At 47.5% G+C, this 20077-nt stretch overlaps 2 protein-coding genes across 2 annotated transcripts; one reads left to right on the top strand and one right to left on the bottom strand.

The window, feature by feature from the left end:
- The first annotated feature begins 329 nt into the window (after nt 1-329).
- Nucleotides 330-6867, top strand: LOC134040112 (very long-chain specific acyl-CoA dehydrogenase, mitochondrial-like). The gene is made up of 20 exons (XM_062486348.1): nt 330-616; nt 693-759; nt 1521-1589; nt 1893-1965; nt 2089-2153; nt 2349-2483; nt 2612-2756; nt 2961-3090; nt 3245-3370; nt 3643-3841; nt 4101-4205; nt 4334-4420; nt 4509-4571; nt 4679-4780; nt 4868-4965; nt 5101-5173; nt 5268-5340; nt 5504-5576; nt 5769-5844; nt 5939-6867. Exons 1-20 carry the CDS (start codon nt 549-551, stop codon nt 6074-6076), a joined length of 1965 nt encoding a protein of 654 aa, XP_062342332.1. The 5' UTR covers nt 330-548; the 3' UTR covers nt 6077-6867.
- LOC134040110 (integrin alpha-X-like) lies at nt 6550-19807 on the bottom strand. The gene is made up of 30 exons (XM_062486345.1): nt 19593-19807; nt 18771-18891; nt 18165-18259; nt 17264-17319; nt 16644-16758; nt 16298-16428; nt 16065-16210; nt 15756-15909; nt 15379-15511; nt 15111-15184; nt 14755-14884; nt 14102-14250; nt 13649-13789; nt 12767-12970; nt 12509-12639; nt 12197-12357; nt 11554-11702; nt 11231-11359; nt 10776-10849; nt 10489-10621; nt 10213-10320; nt 9961-10040; nt 9771-9860; nt 9567-9627; nt 8986-9087; nt 8717-8782; nt 8252-8359; nt 7950-8048; nt 7436-7546; nt 6550-7313 (listed from the first exon to the last, which is right to left on the bottom strand). Exons 1-30 carry the CDS (start codon nt 19627-19629, stop codon nt 7209-7211), a joined length of 3393 nt encoding a protein of 1130 aa, XP_062342329.1. The 5' UTR covers nt 19630-19807; the 3' UTR covers nt 6550-7208.
- Between the last annotated feature and the right edge of the window lie 270 nt (nt 19808-20077).

The raw sequence follows: 20077 nt of genomic DNA, 5'->3' as shown, positions 1-20077 counted from the left end.
GTGCTTTATCATTTTATTCGTAGATTTTTTATAACGATGTGTTAATATAAATGGGACAATATCGCAGAATAGATTTGTACGTCACTTTGGATAAAAACGTCTGCTAAATGAATGAAATGTAAATGTAAAATCTACCGTTTTAAAATATAGCAATACAACTCCAGTTCCCACAATGCTTAGTTACAACCGTGCCCTTCCCACACAGTGTCGTCATCATACGCATAGATATCCGTGAACTAGATCAGACTGCGCCGCAACAGGAAGATGACGTGTGTAACGAGATTTCGCCTCAGAAAAGAACACCACAGACTTGTCTATCAGACACACTTCTATGGCATAGCCATTTTCTTAAGAAAAAAATCTGCTTACACAAGAGCAGTTTTTCTACCTATATAACTTGGAGCCACACCACATTTAACAACAGAGTTAGTTACTTATTGTAGGCAAGCAGAGAAGGACGCCTGTGAGCATATTCCATAAACAGGAAAACTACACGGCTTTTGTAACTTCACAATTTCTTCCACACAGTCAAACCGGCGACATTTATAATGCTTTTGGGTAAAGTCAGTCCGGCTTTGTGCAGTGCATCTCTTCGTATTTCTCCTGCGTTCCCCGGGTAAGTGATTCTCCACTGAACGCACTTCGAATAAAACACAACAATGGGTGATTAATGTACATTTTTCTCCTCGCAGGGTTCAGAAGCAGATCGCCGTAGCAGCGACTCGAAATGCCCGTCTCTATGCGACTCAGACCGCCGAGGTATGCGCTGTAGCTGCTAGCTGTCAGACTGCTTCACATAACAGGCTTTTCATAACAATATCTTTAAAACAAAAATTCATTGTTTTTGTAATCCTTTAACCGAGAATGCCCATTTTTTATTTCGAATCCTAGTAGCGTGAGCGACATGAATGTCCGATCATATCAAATGAATATTTGAGTTGAATTATAGTTCCAAAACAAGGCCATATATGCAGAATGGTAAATAATGTCAATACAAAATAACAATATCTTTTTATGTCAGCTAATGTAACATACATACAGTGGTCTCTGTTATTAAAGCTAAGCAATGCATTCGCCCAGGAAGTAGGGGAAAGTTCATCGTGAAAGCTCGTGACGTCAAATAGAGGGTATAGGTAGAGGTGTCATTGGGGTTCTATTTCAGTGACGGGATCACGCGCAGCCATGTAGAGGTCACTGTGCGCTGTAACGTCTTCAACATGGAAAAATAAACAGCTGAATGAATTTAAAATTTTTGTTGCAGCACTGCAAATTTAACGCTGTCATTTATAACACAGTCGGATTTTCTATGTTCTGAATGATAAGATGTTGAAACAACAAACACAGCGATTGTTGACATAAATGGGAAGGCCTTGATAATTCAGGAAATGTCAGATGACAAGCATCATTTCCTCTTGCATGTTTTATTGGGCTTGATTACCCTCTGTCGTTCCACTTATGTGTACCCTTACCCAGTCTCCAAGTCTGTGTCGTTAATGATGACATTTTCTGTTGTCCTGCAGGTGGTGCTGGACAAGCCTGTGTCCGGCAGCGCCACAGCAGCCAAGGACGGGAAGAAGGCCCAGACTGTGGTGAGACCCACGTCAATACAACATTCAAACATCATCTCTCTGTGTCTCTCCCTCTCTGTCTCCCTCTCTCTTCCCTCTCTGTGTCTCCCTCTCTCTCTGTCTCTCCCTCTCTCTTTCTCCCTCTCTGTGTCTCTCTCTTTCTCCCCCTCTCTGTCTCTCTCTCCCTCTCTCTTTCTCCCTCTCTCTGTCTGTCTCTCTCTCCCTCTCTCTGTGTCTCCCTCTCCCTCTCTCTGTGCCTCTCTTTGCTGGTTTTGACCCGCAACACTTTGATATGATGACTGAGGCTGTGTTTGTCTGGTGTAGGAATCCAAGTCCTTTGCTGTGAACATGTTCAAGGGCCAGATAACCACGGCCCAGGTGTTCCCCTACCCCTCAGGTGAGTGTGTTTGAGGGGAACATTATACGATACGTTAAACGTCTATACAAATAAAATGTGATTTGATCCTGGAAGCCCGGCGTTCTGGAGCTGTGTTTAGAGGACCTGTCTCTTGTATTTCAGTGATGAACGAGGAGCAGACTCAGTTCCTCCAGGAGCTAGTTGGCCCCGTTTCCAAATTCTTTGACGTGAGTTTGCGGTCCCTCTTTTAATAAAAGCATCTGCTAAATGAATACAATTTTAGGCAAATGTCTCGTGTTTATCGCTTTTTGTCTTGTGTCTCTGAAATAGATTTTATGCTGTACTTTTTGTATTCTATATTACAAGCATATTCAATGTATTCAATAGTTTGAGTCTGAACTCATGCCTCTCTGGTGTTTTAGGAGGTCAATGACCCGGCGAAGAACGACGCTCTGGAGAAGGTGGAGGACCACACCATGGAGGGGCTGAAGGAGATGGGGGCCTTCGGCCTCCAGGTACCTGCTGACCTGGGGGGCCTGGGGCTCACCAACACACAGGTGAGCTGGACGCTCAGGTGGGCCTAACCCCTGAGCACTATGTCTATAGAGCCCCCTCCCCCAAAGCAAGACTATCCTCTCTCTTTCTTGACTTCTCCAATGTATCTCCAATGTCTCTTGACCTCCAGTATGCTAGGCTGGTGGAGATAGTCGGCATGCATGACCTGGGCGTGGGAATCACCCTGGGTGCCCACCAGTCCATTGGCTTCAAGGGCATTCTGCTGTTTGGAAACCCAGCCCAGAAGGAGAAGTACCTGCCCAAACTGGCCACAGGTGAGGAGAGACCAGACCCAGGCTAATCTGTTTCTAGTGCTAATCCTCCTCTCCTGAGACACAGATAAAATCCCCCCCCAAATTTCAATTGTATGAGTATGTGATCTTTTTAATAGAAGCTGATGCCAAAGAAAAATGTCCATCCTGTTTGGACAATTACATTCTATTCCATTCCACAATACTCTACTCTACTCTACTCTACAGGGGAGACGATAGCTGCGTTCTGTCTGACCGAGCCGGCCAGTGGCTCAGATGCCGCCTCCATCAAGACAGTCGCCACCCTCTCCCCCTGCGGACAGTTCTTCAACCTCACAGGAGGAAAGATCTGGATCAGGTACGCATATCAAACACACCACACCACTGACCCCTGACCCTGGGCACTCACCAGGTACCCAGTTCCACCCAGCCTGGGGTCAGGCACATCCAAACACAACACTCTGACCTCTGACCCCGTGTGCTCATCGTCCTACGCTCCTCTATCCCGTTAGCAACGGAGGCTTGGCCGAGATCTTCACCGTGTTCGCCAAGACGCCCATGTTGGATGAGAAGACGGGGCTGATGAAGGACAAGATCACAGCCTTCGTGGTGGAGAGGAGCTTCGGAGGAGTCACACAGTGAGTCACAGATCACCTACGTTATGTCACGCCGCCACGTTTGTGAATATTACTGCGTTTTATTCTTTTCTTTTTATTACTCTGTAAAGGGTCCTTGGGCGTGAAAAATGGATGAAACAAATATGAAATGGATACAGCTCTGCAGTAGAGGATTTGACTGCAGATCTTAGAGGCTGTAGTTGCCTTGCTGTACTTTATAAATATATTTGTGTAAAAGCCTCTTCCACACGATCAACATGTAAACGTGTGTTACGTTCTATGTCTTCCCCCAGCGGGCCTCCAGAGAAGAAGATGGGCATCAAGGCGTCCAACACGGCGGAGGTGTACTTTGAGAACGTGAAGGTGCCGATAGACTGCGTGCTGGGTGAGGTGGGCGGAGGCTTCAAGGTGGCCATGAACATCCTGAACAACGGACGCTTCGGCATGGCGGCGGCTCTCTCCGGCACCATGAAGGGCGTCATCGCCAAGGCTGTGAGTCCGCCACGCGAGTGTTTGGCAACCCAGATCCCTTGTGTGTGTGTGTGTGTGTGGGTGTGTGTGTGTGTGTGTGTGTGTGTCACATCTCCTGGCCTGATCATCTACATTTTGTAGCAGACGCTTTTATCAAAAGCAACACACAAATACTGCGTTCAAGCAGTGGATCGAGGATCAGAAACGCACAGTTCTAACAGTATTTGGATGGTCGGCTTCAAGGAATGGTCTGTGTTTACCTTCTGCTGTATGTGTGCAGGTGGACCATGCAGCTAACAGGACCCAGTTTGGCAGCAAGATCCACACGTACGGAGCCATCCAGGAGAAGATGGCACGCATGGCCATGATGCATTACGTCACTGAGGTACCCTGTCACATGACCCATATTACCTGTCACATGACCCATATTACCTGTCACACAGCGACAGTTTTCACCCGCTGTTCCTCTGTGGTATGTTCCGGAGTGTGATCTGTCGCCCTCTGCTGTTTCAGTCGATGGCCTACATGATCAGTGGGAACATGGACAGCGGAGCGTCAGAGTTCCAGATCGAAGCGGCCATCAGCAAGATCTTCGCCTCTGTGAGTGTGACGAATCTGTCGCTTGTCAGGAGTCGATTCTGGGAAAAAGATCGCAACTGAATTTTTTTTCTGTCTCTTTCTCCCCCAGGAGGCAGCGTGGATCGTGACTGATGAGTGTATCCAGGTCATGGGAGGAATGGGATTCATGAAGGTACGTTTACACCGCTGACCTTCTGAGTCTCTGAGCAGGTGTTTTGATTTCCACACGCCTTCATCCTGCTAGAGCTTCTGAGCTCACATGGTCTGGTGTCTTCTCAGGACTCGGGGGTGGAGAGGGTCATGAGGGATCTGAGAATCTTCCGGATCTTTGAAGGAACCAACGACATCCTCCGGCTGTTTGTGGCTCTCAATGGCTTCCAGGTACACAACTCTGTTCTCTGATCTCGTTTTATTTGAACCTTAACCACTGTCAACACACATGATTCCACACGGTCGTACTCGTTGTAGAATGCGGGGAACCATCTGAAGACGCTGCAGAAGGCTCTGAAGAACCCGCTGGGTAACGCTGGGCTGCTGGCCGGAGAGGTCTCCAAGAGGGCCAAGAGGTCAGTGTGTGTGTGTGTGTGTGTGTGTGTGAACTAAATCCGTACGAGGTGAAATCTACCATCCTCCTCTCATCTGTGGTCTGTCCCTAGCCCGGAGAGCTGTGTTTGATGATGTTTCCTGTCCCCTGTTTTCAGGAGAGCAGGTCTGAGTACCGGTCTGTCCCTGAGGGGCTCCATCCACCCAGAGCTGGCCCAGTCTGGAGACCTGGTAGGAAACTTCCCACCTAGAGGGGCGTGGGGGGGTAGAGATATGCACAAGTGTGTTTGTATCAATGTCTCAATATTTGCACTGCCCACCCTAGGCTGTGAAGGCCATAGAGCAGTTTGGAGTCACAGTGGAGGACATGTTGCTGAAACACGGCAAGAAGATCATAGGTGAGCTTGGAGAGGTTACCTAGTTTACACTATAATACTGTTACTATTCACGGTGGGAGAAGACTCTGGATCAAGCCTGCCCTGAGTCCTCACAGGGAAGGCATTACTGTGTGTGTGTGTGTGTGTGTGTGTGGTGTCCTGACTTCTTCTCTCTCTCTTCCAGACGAGCAGTTTGTCCTGAAGAGGGTGGCGGACGGTGCCATCGACCTGTACGCCATGGTGGTGGTTCTGTCCAGGTGAGACTGACGTTACCACACACACACACTGTGGAGCACTACCCTGCTCCTGGAGAGAAATCCTGGTAGGTCAGGGTGTGACCCCAGCCCTAGGGTAAGACCCAAGGGCTACCCTTCCCCAAAGTGGTATCCCTCCCTAGCGTGTGACCCCCGGTCCCAGGCCAGGTGTGAAGCTGTGTCTCTGTCCCCCAGGGCGTCACGTTCCCTGAGCAACAGCCTCCCCACGGCCCAGCATGAGAAGATGTTGTGTGACACCTGGTGTGTCGAGGTGAGGTTCCCTCTCCCCCTCTGTCCCCTTCGTCAGCCGTGTCCTCAGGCCCCACGTCTGACCTCTCACCTTTTGACCTCTCGCCCACCCGCAGGCCCACGACAGGATCATGGACAACTGCAAGGCCCTGAAGTCCAGCTCCACCTCGCAGGTGTTCAAGAACCTGAAGGCCATCTCCTCGGCCGTGGTGGAGAACGGAGGAGTGGTGTCTCCTCACCCCCTGGGCTTCTAAACCCCCCCGCTGTCTCCCCTCAGAAAGCCTCTACACAGAGAGAGGGAGAGGAAGGAGGGAGAGCGCTCCCCTCTGCAGACAGCTCTATGGAGAGTCCCAGTCCTCCGTCAGAGCTCCAAGGCCATAACGAATCCAGTCACCTCACGAACAATGACTTGTGTAAAAACCGTTATTTATGTTCTATTTAGATGACTAACCTGTTATGATATGAATAATGTCCAGCATATTGTTTGGTTTGGAGTTATAGGATGGTATGTGCATGTCGGTGCGTCTCAATGACCAAGATGTTGGGGTTGGGGTTGGTTTGTACAGGAGGGCGGGAGGAGATGTAAGGAACACAGCAGTGAGGGTATTACCTTGTTGCATCTACTGGTGTCTAGACTGTTGAAATGCATGTTCTTTTTTTTCCCATAATATTCAGAGGACTTGTTTGTGCTGCACTTATTATCACTGTCACTTTCAAAAAAAAAAAATTCTCAACGGATTTAGTAATACCGGAGTCGACTATAGAATGTCACATTCCCAGATTGGTTTTACTTGACCTGAATTTTTTTTTTCCCCTAGCATTTTTCAGGTGTTGTGTTTTACATGTAAATGTTTTATTATACCGTCCTTCATTTGACTTGGTGCAGCACAAACTGTTGAACTCACATGTGCCTAATAATGCCATTGCCTTTACAAGGAGTTGCAGGTCAACTGGTGACACTAAGATCCAGTATGTTGTGTTAAAAGCTCTTAAATCAAAAAGGAACATCTTATGAACATGTCTAAATTAAATCAAAAATAGATAACCAAGTAGTTTGTCAAATATATTAATGTGTCTAAATTTAAAGAGTTATGTGTCTAAGTAGTTACTTTATAAACACTGCAGAGGCCAGTTACCCTTCATGTAATTTGGGAATTTATTCCATGGGTGGATGGAATTTTGTTTTATCTACAAAACAATCGTTACATGTCTTGTCTTTCAAGACTCCAGGGTTGAAAAAGCAGATGGGAGTCAGGTCCACGTGAAAAGAGAAGTTCACGATCCATCCGGCAGGAACTTCTAGTCCATCCGTTCTTGCGGTGGTGCTTCAGGGAGAGCAGAGGTCCTGGCAAGAGGGCCGTCGATCAGGGAGGATGGAGGTCTGGGCTACAGGACCGTCTCTCTAGGAGAGTTGGTCTCTCCAGTAGAGGCTGGTTCAGCTGCATCATCCTCTTTACCACTAGGGGGCGTCCGATGTTTGAAAAATCCAATCTGTTGGAAAAAAAACAAAGACGGGGAGAGGTAGATCCATTAACATGGTTATAACAGTCCTGCAGGCTGTCCAACCCTCCATCACGATCAAGGAGGTCAGAAACGGTGACAGGAAGTCTAACCTTGAAGAGAACTGCAGACACCACCAGCAGGATCAGCAGTGCACAGAGCACAGAGACCAAGGTGATTAAAGCCACCTGGGAAGGGGGGGGCGTGTCCAGGACTGTCACAATCTGTGGAAGCAGAGAAGGCAAGGAGGAGAGGTGCTATGAATAATAATAATAGATTTAACTCAACAGATGCTTTTATGCAAAGCGACACGCAGGGTGACACGCAGGGTCCCCCATCATGTGGAGATACAGTTTCGATCAGTTTTCAGACATTTACATTTAGTCATTTAGCAGACGCTCTTATCCAGAGCGACTTACAGTAAGTACAGGGACATTCCCCCGAGGGAAGTAGGGTGAAGTGCCTTGCCCAAGGACACAACGTCATATGGCAGGGCCGGGAATTGAACCGGCAACCTTCTGATTACTAGCCCGATTCCCTAACCACTCAGCCACCTGACTCCAGACACGAGAGTGACATGATGGTTCTGTGACGTCCAGCAGTCCTGGGGTCGGTACTGTAACTCACCGTGAGGGTCTGGAAGCTGTGGGCAGGGTACTGGGCGTAGACCGCCCGGTCAAACGATAACACCCCCCGACTCCTCACCTCCACCTGTGCCCCTGAGCCCTGAGGACACAGCACTGGGTCAGCATGTGTGTGAGTTGGTGTGTGTGTGTGTGTGTTTTCGCACGCATTGATGTTAGTGTGTGAGAAGAGTATGCGTGAGAATCTGTTTATCTGTGTGTGAGTGAGTACGAGTGAGTCTCTCAGATATATTGCTATATATCCTGTAATAATGTAACAGGGAACTGAGTCATGAGTTGACGTACATCTGCCTCTAGGCTGACACTGCCAATAAACCTGAAGATGCATGACTGCTGCTGGCTCAATGGGGCTATGGTGCAAGCAGCCAGGAGACAGGTCACTCCTCCACAGTTCTGTAAAGGAGGAGGTCAAGAGAGAATCAGACACGCAGGATGATTGTTCTTGTGTTCATATTTTCAACTTCCTTATTCAGCAAATCATTTTGATGTCCTCAAGTTTGTCATTATTTGGTCATACTCCTCCAGGCAGATTCCTAGACGCCAAACTAAACCCATCTTTTAAACAATATATAATATAAATATTTCAATATTTATGAATACAGAATGAATAAATTAACCTTGACTAAGAACAACCTTAACTAAGAGTTACAACCAAGATTAACCTTAGCCTAGACTTATCATGTTTGCAATATCATGTTCTGCTAATCGTGTTCATCTTTATCGCTCACAGCCCCCAGACAGAAGTTTCACCTGATTCGCCAAAGTTTCTTTATCTGTGGTCGAGAGCAGCCTTATCTCACACGTTGTCCTGACGATCTGCAGAAACAGAAGCGTGAGGGTCCCTCACCGCACGCGACAGAGGTGTCGTGACTTTAGGAGAGGTTTACAAGCGAGCGTTTACAGGTTCTGACAGGACAGAGGTGTCGTGACTTTAGGAGAGGTTTACAAGCGAGCGTTTACAGGTTCTGACAGGACAGAGGTGTCGTGACTTTAGGAGAGGTTTACAAGCGAGCGTTTACAGGTTCTGACAGAGACACGCTCCACCGGTGGCCTGACGTCAAATCAGCAGGAAGCAGGAAGGTGGCGTTCACAGGTGCTGCCATATCGCCCACGTTCTCCACCTCAGAGACCAAAGCACAAGAGGACAGGTGTGTGAAATGGTATTAAGTGTTGGGTTATTACACAGTGTTGGGTTATCACACAATGTTGGGTTATTACACAGTGTTGGGTTATCACACAGTGTTGGGTTATCACACAGTGTTGGGTTATTACAGTGTTGGGTTATTACAGTGTAGGGTTATCTCACAGTGTTGGGTTATCACACAGTGTTGGGTTATCACAGTGTTGGGTTATCACAGTGTTGGGTTATTACACAGTGTTGGGTTATTACAGTGTTGGGTTATCACACAGTGTTGGGTTATCACACAGTGTTTGGTTATTACACAAGGGGTAAGAAGGCTCAGAATGGGAGAGGGGTTTTGGGGGTAAGGGGATGTTGTGGTCACAGGTCCAAATCCCCCTGTACATCGCTTTGGATAAAAGACTCAGATTTAACACGGTTAGTACTGCTGTAAAGACTTTGGTCCAAAGAGAGCCTTACCACAAATATATGCTCAATCAGTGTTGTCTCTGGTGGACGGATGAACTGAGTGGAGTTGCCTCTAGAACACGATCATGAAGACAAGGATACGGTCACTCCCAACAGTAAAACTGTCATTCGTTCCAACGTTCAAATTCTCATCCGTTCAACATTTAAACTGTCGTCCGCCGACTCACGCCAGCACTCAGCCATCGCTGTACCTACCCTCGGAAGATGATGACGTTGATGGGTAGCTTGACAGCGACTGAGCTGCTTCCAAAGTTATCGTAAAGAGTGTCCGGTTCCTCACCATTCCTGAAGGAGAAACACACAGGAATACAACAAAATTCTAAGTTCCTGTGAGATGTGGTTAGTTTGCATGGTGGCTGGAACTGGTGTGGTGAGGGCAACTCACGCGCTGACAGACACATTCACAGCCAACAGACGGGTTCGAGAGGAGAGGTCCGAAACCTCAAATGACATCAGCACTTTCATCTGCGGGAGGGGAGAGAGAAAGTGGGGTTAGGGGGTGGACGGGATGAAGAAGGGTGGGGCGGTGGGGGTGAAAGGTGGCAGAGTGCGCTCCCATCACAATGCGCCCCACAAGCTCAATCTGATTCATCTTTAATATCCTTTCCCAGAGGGGAAAGAAAGGGCGGTTACTGACCTCTGACCCCTGTCGGAGAGTGACTGAGCTGAGGTGACACGTAGTCATGGTGACATTTTCAACCTCGGTGGAGTTGGATAAACACCTAACAGCTTCCTGACCTAAAGACTTGGAGCACAGCAACACACTTGTTACGACACTACAGCACTGAAGGGTTCAGTTCAGTTAAATTTTCCTGTACATTAAGCAGACCCTTTCAGCCAAAGCATCAATTCAATTCACTTTACAAATCATGGAAATTCAAGATCTAGAATTCCAGTGAGAGCCACAAGTCACCTGCTTAGCTCGGAGGAAGGTAATGGAGGAGGGGTGCGTCAGCGTCAGCTCCACCCCTTCGGCGTCCTCGCCACTGTTGGCCACACCCACCGCCAGCTCCACCGGGAACCGGGAGACGACGACCACCTCTGGGCTGGAGGACGGAGCGACGCGACACATTGTGTTACATTTTTATTGACTTTTATTCATTTGACAATTCATTCGTTTAGGAGATGCTTTCATCCAGTGCCTGCTAGGACCAGGTGAAAAAGGAGGCACACAGGGATTCTATAGAAGGGATGTGATACCTGGTGAAGTTGACGGACACTTTTAAGTCAGGGATGCACACATGGTCTTCGCCACACACCTTCTCCAGCAACACCTGAAACACCGCGCAGACACGTTCACCTTCAACATCGTGACTTACACCTAACAACACCCCCCACCCCAACAGAAACACTGTTTACATCAACATGATCCACTACAGTATCCAAAACTACCCAACAGTCCTGTGTGGCTGTGTGCTGGTCTCACCATGTGGTGTGAAGGAGGTGGGGCTGTGTGTGTGTGTGCTGGGCTCACCATGTGTGTGAAGGAGGTGGGGCTGTGTGTGTGTGTGCTGGTCTCACCATGTGTGTGAAGGAGGTGGGGCTGTGTGTGTGTGTGTGCTCACCATGTGTGTGAAGGAGGTGGGGCTGTGTGTGTGCTGGTCTCACCATGTGTGTGAAGGAGGTGGGTCTGTGTGTGTGTGTGCTGGTCTCACCATGTGTGTGAAGGAGGTGGGGCTGTCTGGGCTGAGGACAGACCGCAGCCCCCCCGTGTCTGGGACCTCTTGTCCCTCCACAGCCAGACGGCCAGACAGCAGCACAGGACGGTAGTCTGAGATGCAACCCTGCAACACACCAGCACGGCACAACATCCCTGAGCGTCGATCGATCAACAAGAGGAAGGCTAGGTGTGTGGTCTCCCAGAGTGGGAAAAAAAGGTAATGAAGAGAAGAATTAAATCAATTGTGCATGTAGCTTAACAGGGTGGGAGTAAAGATGGAGTAGGTTTGAATGACACGCGCTTGGTGCTGCGACTGACTGGTATGCTGATGGAGAGGTTATGACAGGCCGTGCTGTTGACTTCGCCTGCCCAGCGAGAGGTGGCGGCGCTGGGGTAAAACAGAAGTCGAGCTGGCCTGGTCTGGGAGTCCAGCTCCACAGACATCTCTACTGATGCTCGGAGAGGTGCTGGAATGGAGGACGGAAACACTGGAGGTCAAACGAAGTCACTTGAATAACTGGGAGTCATAAAAGGGAGTCAGATGGCTGAGTGGTGAGGGAGTCGGGCTAGTAATATGAAGGTTGCCAGTTCGATTCCCAGCCGTGCCAAATGACATTGTGTCCTTGGGCAAGGCACTTCACCCTACTTGCTTCGGGGGGAATGTACCTGTACTTACTGTAAGTCGCTCTGGATAAGAGCGTCTGCTAAATCACTAAATGTAAATGTAAACTGTAAATGGTCTCGTTGACACCCGTGGGATTCCTCGGACCCAGTCAGTCCTATTCCCTGCAGCCTAGAAAACCTTCTCGACTCACTTCTGATTCTGGATTTTTTTTGCTGTCCTTTCTACATACTGTTCGGCATGTCACTTTGGAGAAAAACGTCTGCTAAATGACTGAAGTAAAATGTGAGAAGCGAGATGAGAGCGAGTTGAGCGTTCTCTCCCTCTAGCCCTCCTCACCCTTGATGTTCCCTGTGTGGATGCCTCGGACCGTGACGCACAGCGTCGCCGTGGCGACAGGGGTGTCGAGCGCCATGGCGCCGGCACAGTGGAAGTAGTCTTGAGGGATGAGGGGCGGGTCGAGAGAGACCGACACCTGAACCTGCATCACAGGCTGGGACCTGCAGGGATGACACCCATCGAGTCCAGACATGGAGATGTCGTGGTGTTTATGAATGAGGATTGGATTGTTATGGCTCAGTGGTAGAGCGTTTGACTGTAGGTCATCAAGAGGTCGCAAGTTCAAATCCCCCGCCCCTGTAAGTTGCTCACCTCAGTATGACGGCAGCGCCCTTGGCCCCCACCACCAGGTCAGCCAGGCCGTCCGAATTCAGGTCCCCAGCAGAGTGCACAGACAGCCCGAAGAACTTCAGCTCACTGGCCCCCCTCACCCCCTGGATCCTCTGCATCACATATGGATACACACACACAGTATTCAGAGGAATATCTGGGACAGGATAACGGTGCTATCAGAGTAGTAGTAACATATACACGATGACCAGGTCACTTCCCTAACAGATGTGGTCTGACCTGACTGTAACTGGTCTGGAGGCTTCCCCCCGGTTGCCCCAGGAAGACATACAGACTCCCCCGGCCCCTGTTCTCCAGAGGGGCCCCCACAGCCAGCTCCAGCAGCCCGTCTCCGTTGAGGTCGGGACAGGGGGACAGAGACGCCCCGAAGCGGCCCAGCTCGTTCCCAGCGGCCCCGCGCAGAGTGTGGGTGCAGTTGACGACCTGGGTGGATTAAGGTCACAACCAGAATGGGTTTTATTCGCCATGAAAGTTTGCACAGACAAGGAATTTGCTTTGGCAGGAAGGTGCAAACATTAAACATATAGGAATCTAAAATTTTAACATGAGGACTAACTATACTAAGGGTACATAACTAGCAATACTAAGTGGAATTATAACTGTCATAACTGTCAACTCAGGATGAGGAACTAGACCACTAAGTATGTCAGGGTGTGTTAATCAAACTCATGACTTGAGGGGGGAAGTACAACTCTTAGCTTGAGAAACTGATCTAGAGTTTCAGGAAGGCTCCTTGTCACACTGCATAACTTTCACATGAAGATATTTATGCTGTATATCCTTATTTATACACATGTATAAAGCACAAATAAAAGACGGGATTTAAAATAGCGTAATGATGTTATAACTGCTATAGAGTAATTTAAGAAGGAGATAGTTGTTATAAAAAGCGTCATTTAGTTATAACTCTTTGAAATAGCATAATTTAGTAACAAATTATATATTACGTCTATGTAGGTCCTCGGGTCAGAGTGGTAGATATCAGTGAGGCAATAGAAAGCAGATATTAGAGAGTAGATACGGTATTAGACAGCTTTGGATAAAAGCATCTGTTAAATGCAACTGCAATGTAAACGTGCAGTAGAGAGATAGCAGTCTCACCCTGGGCCTCAGGGAGCAGACTGTCACCTCCCCGCCCACACCCTGCTCATGAAAGGACGGTGCTCCCACCAGCAGCAGGGCTGTGTCACCCTCGCCAGGCCTCTGCAACACACACAGCTCCCCACCGAAGTACGAGCCCAGCTGGGGGGGTTGAGAGTGGGGGAGGGGGAGTTTGCGTGTGTGGTGGGGGGGTGGATAGAAAATAAAATATATTAGACAACCAAAACTAGATGAGCCAAAATCTCCCATCATGACTTCACATCCATAAATGCAACTTCTATGTAAGCTTCATATCTGTAACAGCATTCAAATACTGTTCGAACTGAACTTTCTATTATGTACAATTTGTATGTTGCTTAGGATAAAAGTGGCTTCTGAGTCAATAAACCGTAAAAAGGATTCATATCTCCAACAGCCTCTCCTAAGTGCCCTGAACCCCAGAGCCCCTTCTACCTGGCCTCCGTGTACCCTGTGAGAGACCGTCCACCGTCCCAGGACAGGGTCCGTCTGGAAGGCCAGGACCAGGCCTGTGTGGTTGTACCTGGGGGCCCCAGAAAAGTACACAAGGCCGTCCTCCATCACTGCCACCGCTACCGAGTAGCCTGCACAGACAGCAACAAATGCCACACTACTTCACTAACTTAGTTTCAGAGTGCTACTCTCAAATGACTTCTTCAGCAACACATTCCATTAAGGTTAAACTACCATGTACCCACATAAACCACCAGTACTAAGGTTACACGGTACATGAACTGTAAGTGCCAGTCAGAGGAGGAGGACCGCTCGTTGACTTAACCACATTCCCACACACTTGTTACCAGTTATACGTCAAAGCAGCGTGAGGGGAAGTGCGTAGTGGTGGAACAAAACTTTCAATTCAAACTTACAGTACAGCAAACCACACGCTGCACGCTGCATGCTGTCGTTCTCAGTTTTAACGACAGATGTTCGAGCCGGCGCTGGTGGGAAACCAAGTCAGCTACAGGACAGAGGGAGGAGAAAAGAGAGAGAGAGAGAGAGAGAGAGAGAGAGAGAGAGAGAGAGAGAGAGAGAGAGAGAGAGAGAGAGACACGTGTGGATGTGAACGGGCAGCGCTCATGGCTCACCCAGGTAAGAGTCCTTCATGTCAGCCTCCACTGCAGAAGCGTTGATGAAGGTGTCGTTGGCTCCCTGCATGGACTCCACCATGCCTCCAGACCAAGAGTACGACCCCGGGGCCCCAAACACAGACACCCCCTTGGTAGGGAGAGACAAGAGTTGTACATGATGAGATTGAACGTTGTAGAAAGACACAAGATGAGATCTAAGGCTGCAGAAAGATATGATAAGATTGAAGGTTGTAGAAAGACGTTTTGTGATAAGATCTGATGCTGCAGAAAGATATGATAAGATCGAAGGTTGTAGAAAGACATTTTGTGATAAGATCTAATGCTGCAGAAAGGGATGCATGATGCGGCCGTACCCCAGAGAGCGCTGTACTGAACCCTCCTTGTGAGAGCTCCTGTTTAAAGGACCTGGCGCTGGCAGCGCTGTCTCCTTCACGGACGTCACATACAACACAGACAAACTTTATGGTTCATTAATACCAACAAACGGTCAAATGAAAAGGTGCACGTCGTGTCGATGAATTATATATTAAACAATGTCATTTGTGTGTTACACGTACTAGTCATGGGTTCTTATTCATGCGGTTTTCCAGTAGTTTAACAGCTACAGGACCTGGTGTTTACCTTCAATGTTGAAGATTTGATTTCTGATCTGGACCTGAATGGTTTTCAGAGCCTCAAAGCTGTTGGTCTCAAATACGCCCTCAGGAGACGAGGCCACTTGTTTGAGCTCCTCGGAAGACACCTGGTTTCCTACCTGAGTTGGGAGGGGGGGGAGGGAGAGAGAGACAGGCAGGCAGAGAGACAAGGAGAGAGAGACAGAGACAGGAAGACAGTGACAGGAACTGAGTGACACAAGCAAACAGCCATTTTAAAACAAGCCACATTGACCAAAGTGCTGTCCAGACAAGTGAGAAACCCCACCCCACAAAGAAATGAAACTGAATAATGAATCTTTATTCGGTTCACGCAGAATCTCACGTCACCATGAACATACTCACCCCAACAGCAATCCTGACGACTCCCCTCTCCTCTGCCAGCGGTAGAACCTTTTCAAAAGAGTCCTTGGGATCGTTTGATTTGCCGTCCGTTATCACAACCAACAGTTTCCTGGAGTTCCGTCTCATGCCTCGTTTTTCTGTCAGCATTTCTTGACTGGGACAACAGAGGAACGGTAAAAAAAAATATGAAAAAAGTTGCAAAGTTAATAGCCCAAAACCGGTGTCCACAAGCATAAATGACTTGCTGGGTCTCAGGAGATACAGCGGTGCAGTGAGAGAGGTGTGTTCTGGTTCCAGAGACACACTCACAGCACGTAGCGGATAGCTGAGGGAGTGTACGTGTTTCCCTGCGAGTGGCTAACAAACTTCATCAAATTATCCGGGTTTCGATCAACTGCAAAGTTCTGAAAATGGAAGACGGCATGTGCGTCGGTAGAATACTGAGCCACTGCCACCTGTGAAAGATAGATCATGTCATCAGACTGACACACAACTGACCAGCGCGCACACACACACACACTTACTGTACATACACCACTCACCTGTACACTGGTATCAGTGAACATTCGGACTATATTTTTTATAAATGTGATCATCTTATCAAAATCGCTGTTAGTGATGCTCTGAGAGCTGTCAAAGAGAATCACAGCATCTAGACCAAAGTCTTGGCAGTCTGAAGGAGAGAGAGAGATCAAAGAGGAGTAAAGAGGAAGCAGAGAGACATCACCTTCTCCCCCCCCCCCCCCGTCCAAGGACAATCATCCGTCCTTCATCACAACCAAGATCAAGCTTTGACCTCTAAGCAGTACAATACAGATAGTCATTAAATGCGCTTCACAGACCCATGGGGGCAACATAATTCAATTTAACCAAATGAGTGAATCACACCTTGAAAGGCTGGCTTGAGTTTTTTCACAACTGTCAGCTGTGAATCCAGCTGGACACACAGCCCGTTGAGGTAGTTGAACAAGTTGCAAGCATGGACCAGATGTGGTCCACATACCTGGACAGGAAGGATAGAGAAGACATCTGACTGTTAGAGTGGTACAGGTTGGACTACGACCAATAGACAGAAATATAAAACAAAGATTTCATTAACTTTGTCTGTTAATTAAATAACAGGTCACGCCACCAGGTGGTTATAGCTCTGTAGAGTTTAGTGGGAGAGCATTTGACTGCAGGTTATAGAGGTTGCAGAATCCCCCTTGTACGTCGCTTTGATTAAAAGTGTTTACAAAAATGGAGGTGCTGACCAAACCGTTATTTTAACCATGACATCACCGTCAGGTTGTCCCACTACTGAATCCCATTTACATTTGTATTCATTTAGCAGATTTGATCTGTATGTCGTTTTATCCAAAGCGACATACATGTTGCATCCCAGCCCATTTAGTTAGGATCCCTCCATCTTGTCATGGTCCGTGGTTTGTCTATTGTTACGACACCCGGCCTAAACTGTTAATGATACTCCTCAGAAGTGACAAACATCCCTACGCCCAGGCACTCACCATGACTCTGTCAGTGCTGCATGCAATCGACAGCCCAAATGCAATGTCTTGATCCACTGCAGGAGAAGAGGGGGTGGGGGGTGGGGGGGTGAGCACAGTTCCTGGAAGAGCTCAAGCGCACGTCTCTTAACTCACCAGTCACACAATTGTGCAATTAACTGTAGACTCAGCACCTCAGCCCACAACGTTAACATGTGTGAGTTTGAGTGGGTGTATGTGTTGTGGCGTGTATTGGATTAATGCCTATAGGTGCACATGCTCGCACAGTGAGTGGGTAGCATAAGTGAGCACAACACCACCTGTCTGGAGGCCCTGGATGGGGCAGTGTGTGTGTGTGTGTGTGTGTTTGTTTAGAAATAACCTCATCAAGATTCAGCATTATTCTTTGCACTCCCTAACTTAGTTGTTGCTCAGTTCATGAGACCCACATATAACAGGCATTCTACTTCCTGTTCTCCCTTCCTCTATGGTTCAAACTGTCAATATAAATATAAAATATTGTCATAAAAATCTGAATGTTCTGCCATTTTGCCCAGTCAGAATGCTCAATGTTACAAATGTATTTTATCTTGATACATTTTCTGGTGCCAGAATTGTGTAACAAAATAGACTTTGAAACATCTTTGGTCCCTCTCTGTCTTTGTGTGTGTTGGCACACTGTGGTGTGGGGACGAGGCGTGGGGAAACATGCAGTAAGTAACTGTGGCAAAGGAGGTCCTCACACACACTAACCTGCTGACCACAGCTGCTCCTGTCCACAGCTGCTCTGCCTGCTAAATACAGTTCTTGACTGAACACCGAAATACAATCAGAACAATCTGATCCTTGATTGTCTGCTGAACTATGTCCTAGTGTGAGGAGAGGGTCTCTTGGGTATCATAAATGGGGCAGAATGACTTACCCTGAACCGGTACTGCATCACAACGTCCACTGTGATAGGAGCACCGGTACAGACCCCCGGTGCCGTTAGCCAGGAAAGGGGCTGTGACTAACACACTAGAGATCAGAGGAAACAACCAGGATGGAGACAGGCAAAACTGAAGTGTTATTTCCACTGACAACAAACCCAATGTATTCCATTCGAGACTGCAAATATGTTGAAACTCTGAAAAAGTATAAGGATAAATAAGCTTTGTACAAATCAAGTTTTATACAAAGCTAAAACTAACATGTTACATTGTGTCATTTTAACCCATAATTCAAATCCGATGTGCTTCTCTCCCTGCAGTGTGCTTGTATCATAGATGCTCACTAGATGATCATATGTTATCACTACACTCTGTAGCTCACCTAGGCTACTCATAATACCAGGCTATTCAATGTAGTGCTTTTGTTTAGATAAGACAAACACCAACAAAATATTGCAACTATCGAACTTGTAATACATGTTCTTCAATATAAGTAGTCTGTCAATGACTTGACACACAGTCTTCCCACTTTGTAGTCCTGACAGTGACTGGTTAGGTTGCTGTACCGACTGAGGTGAGGACCAAAGGTGCAAACTTGCCTTCTATCCCATGCCGGTCCAAAGTGACACACGCGATACCCAAAACTGGATCGCGCATCAGTGTTCTTAAATAATCTGGGACGATCAATGTCTAGATTGAACGCCCAGGTCAATGGAGAGACTGAAACAGAATTGGAAATTGTTGATTAAACGGGGATGAGATGTGGATCCAAATGCAAGAAGCACCTAAAGTTTTCAGGAAAATATACATTTTAATGAACAAACAGAACACAGTGATAAACAGAAAAATCCAGACTTAGCACGAACGCAGTGCTGGGTTTAGAAGAAAACTAAAGAACCCAGGTGGATCAAATAACTCTTTAACTAAATTAACCAATCATAGTCCAGTATAAACAACCTCACCCTTGACATCGTACAGAAATTGGTGACCTATCGCGGACAGGGACACAGCCGAAGCCGAGACTAATCAAGTACATTAAAGCGACCTTAACAGCTTGCAAAGACACAGAGGCACCAATAACATTTTACCCCTGGGGAGCCCTGGGTGACAGCTCTTTAGCATTGCATGGTGCCAAAATCACACCCATCAAGTCAAAGTCCTATAAATTAACTGGTCCAAGCCCATGACCACTATGTCCAAGCCCATGGTATTTGTGGAGAAAGACAGTAGGCTATTTACAACTGTCAAAAAAATCATCCCCACCAGTCCAATGACTTTAGACCTTTTCTGTAGGTTCATACTATTCAACACTGATGCACCAATACTTTTCGACACCTGAACAACCGTTGTAGGTTACGTTTGTCAATACGGGTTGAAAAAACGAATGGCCACCATGTACACGGACCTTAACGTATACTTACTATGCAGGAGCCCAATTAAACTCCATAAGTGGTCCATCTTCTGTTGTTCTGAAAAACGTTAAATTAATTCACAACTGAAATACAGTTATTAGAATGTTTCCATCTTCATAAGCCTAAGCTTCCCGCGAAATCCTTGAGATAGGCTATGCACAATACATAACTTTGTTGAAACCAGAAATAGGACCCTACTCCTTCTCTACACTGTATGAAATGAGGGGAACCTTAGAGAGTGAAACTGTCAAAGAGTGAAAGCCGTTATTTCACTTTATGCAGAGGAAATACTACGCAACGCGCGAGGGAGGCAACCGAGGCAGATTGTGTCAATGGGAGTCGTCCGCCTCTAACTAGAGGTCAGGCAAAGCTGACCAGACAGGTGACTGTATCAGTTGTTACAGTGAGTTATTGTCACAAAAACAGTGATCTGATTGATTGTACACATTCAGTGGTCCAGCTGTGCGGTGTTTCGCACACGCAATTATTTCGGC

Source organism: Osmerus eperlanus, chromosome 19 (genome assembly GCF_963692335.1).
Source record: "Osmerus eperlanus chromosome 19, fOsmEpe2.1, whole genome shotgun sequence".
Lineage (NCBI taxonomy): Eukaryota > Metazoa > Chordata > Actinopteri > Osmeriformes > Osmeridae > Osmerus > Osmerus eperlanus.
Note: the sequence above shows the minus strand (reverse complement) of the source record. Positions and strands in the feature narration are given on the sequence as shown.

What these genes read in the sequence shown, in the direction of transcription:
- LOC134040112 (XM_062486348.1), top strand. Translation starts at nt 549, where the DNA reads ATGCTTTTGGGTAAAGTCAGTCCGGCTTTGTGCAGTGCATCTCTTCGT. An exon ending in GGAAGAAGGCCCAGACTGTG is followed by an intron (nt 1,590 to 1,892) that starts GTGAGACCCACG and finishes TGTCTGGTGTAG; the next exon opens with GAATCCAAGTCCTTTGCTGT. An exon ending in CCTGCCCAAACTGGCCACAG is followed by an intron (nt 2,757 to 2,960) that starts GTGAGGAGAGAC and finishes TCTACTCTACAG; the next exon opens with GGGAGACGATAGCTGCGTTC.
- LOC134040110 (XM_062486345.1), bottom strand. Translation starts at nt 19,629, where the DNA reads ATGGACCACTTATGGAGTTTAATTGGGCTCCTGCATA. An exon ending in GCAGCACTGACAGAGTCATG is followed by an intron (nt 16,759 to 17,263) that starts GTGAGTGCCTGG and finishes CTTCCTGTCCAG; the next exon opens with GTATGTGGACCACATCTGGT. An exon ending in AAGAAACTTTGGCGAATCAG is followed by an intron (nt 8,360 to 8,716) that starts GTGAAACTTCTG and finishes CCTCCTTTACAG; the next exon opens with AACTGTGGAGGAGTGACCTG.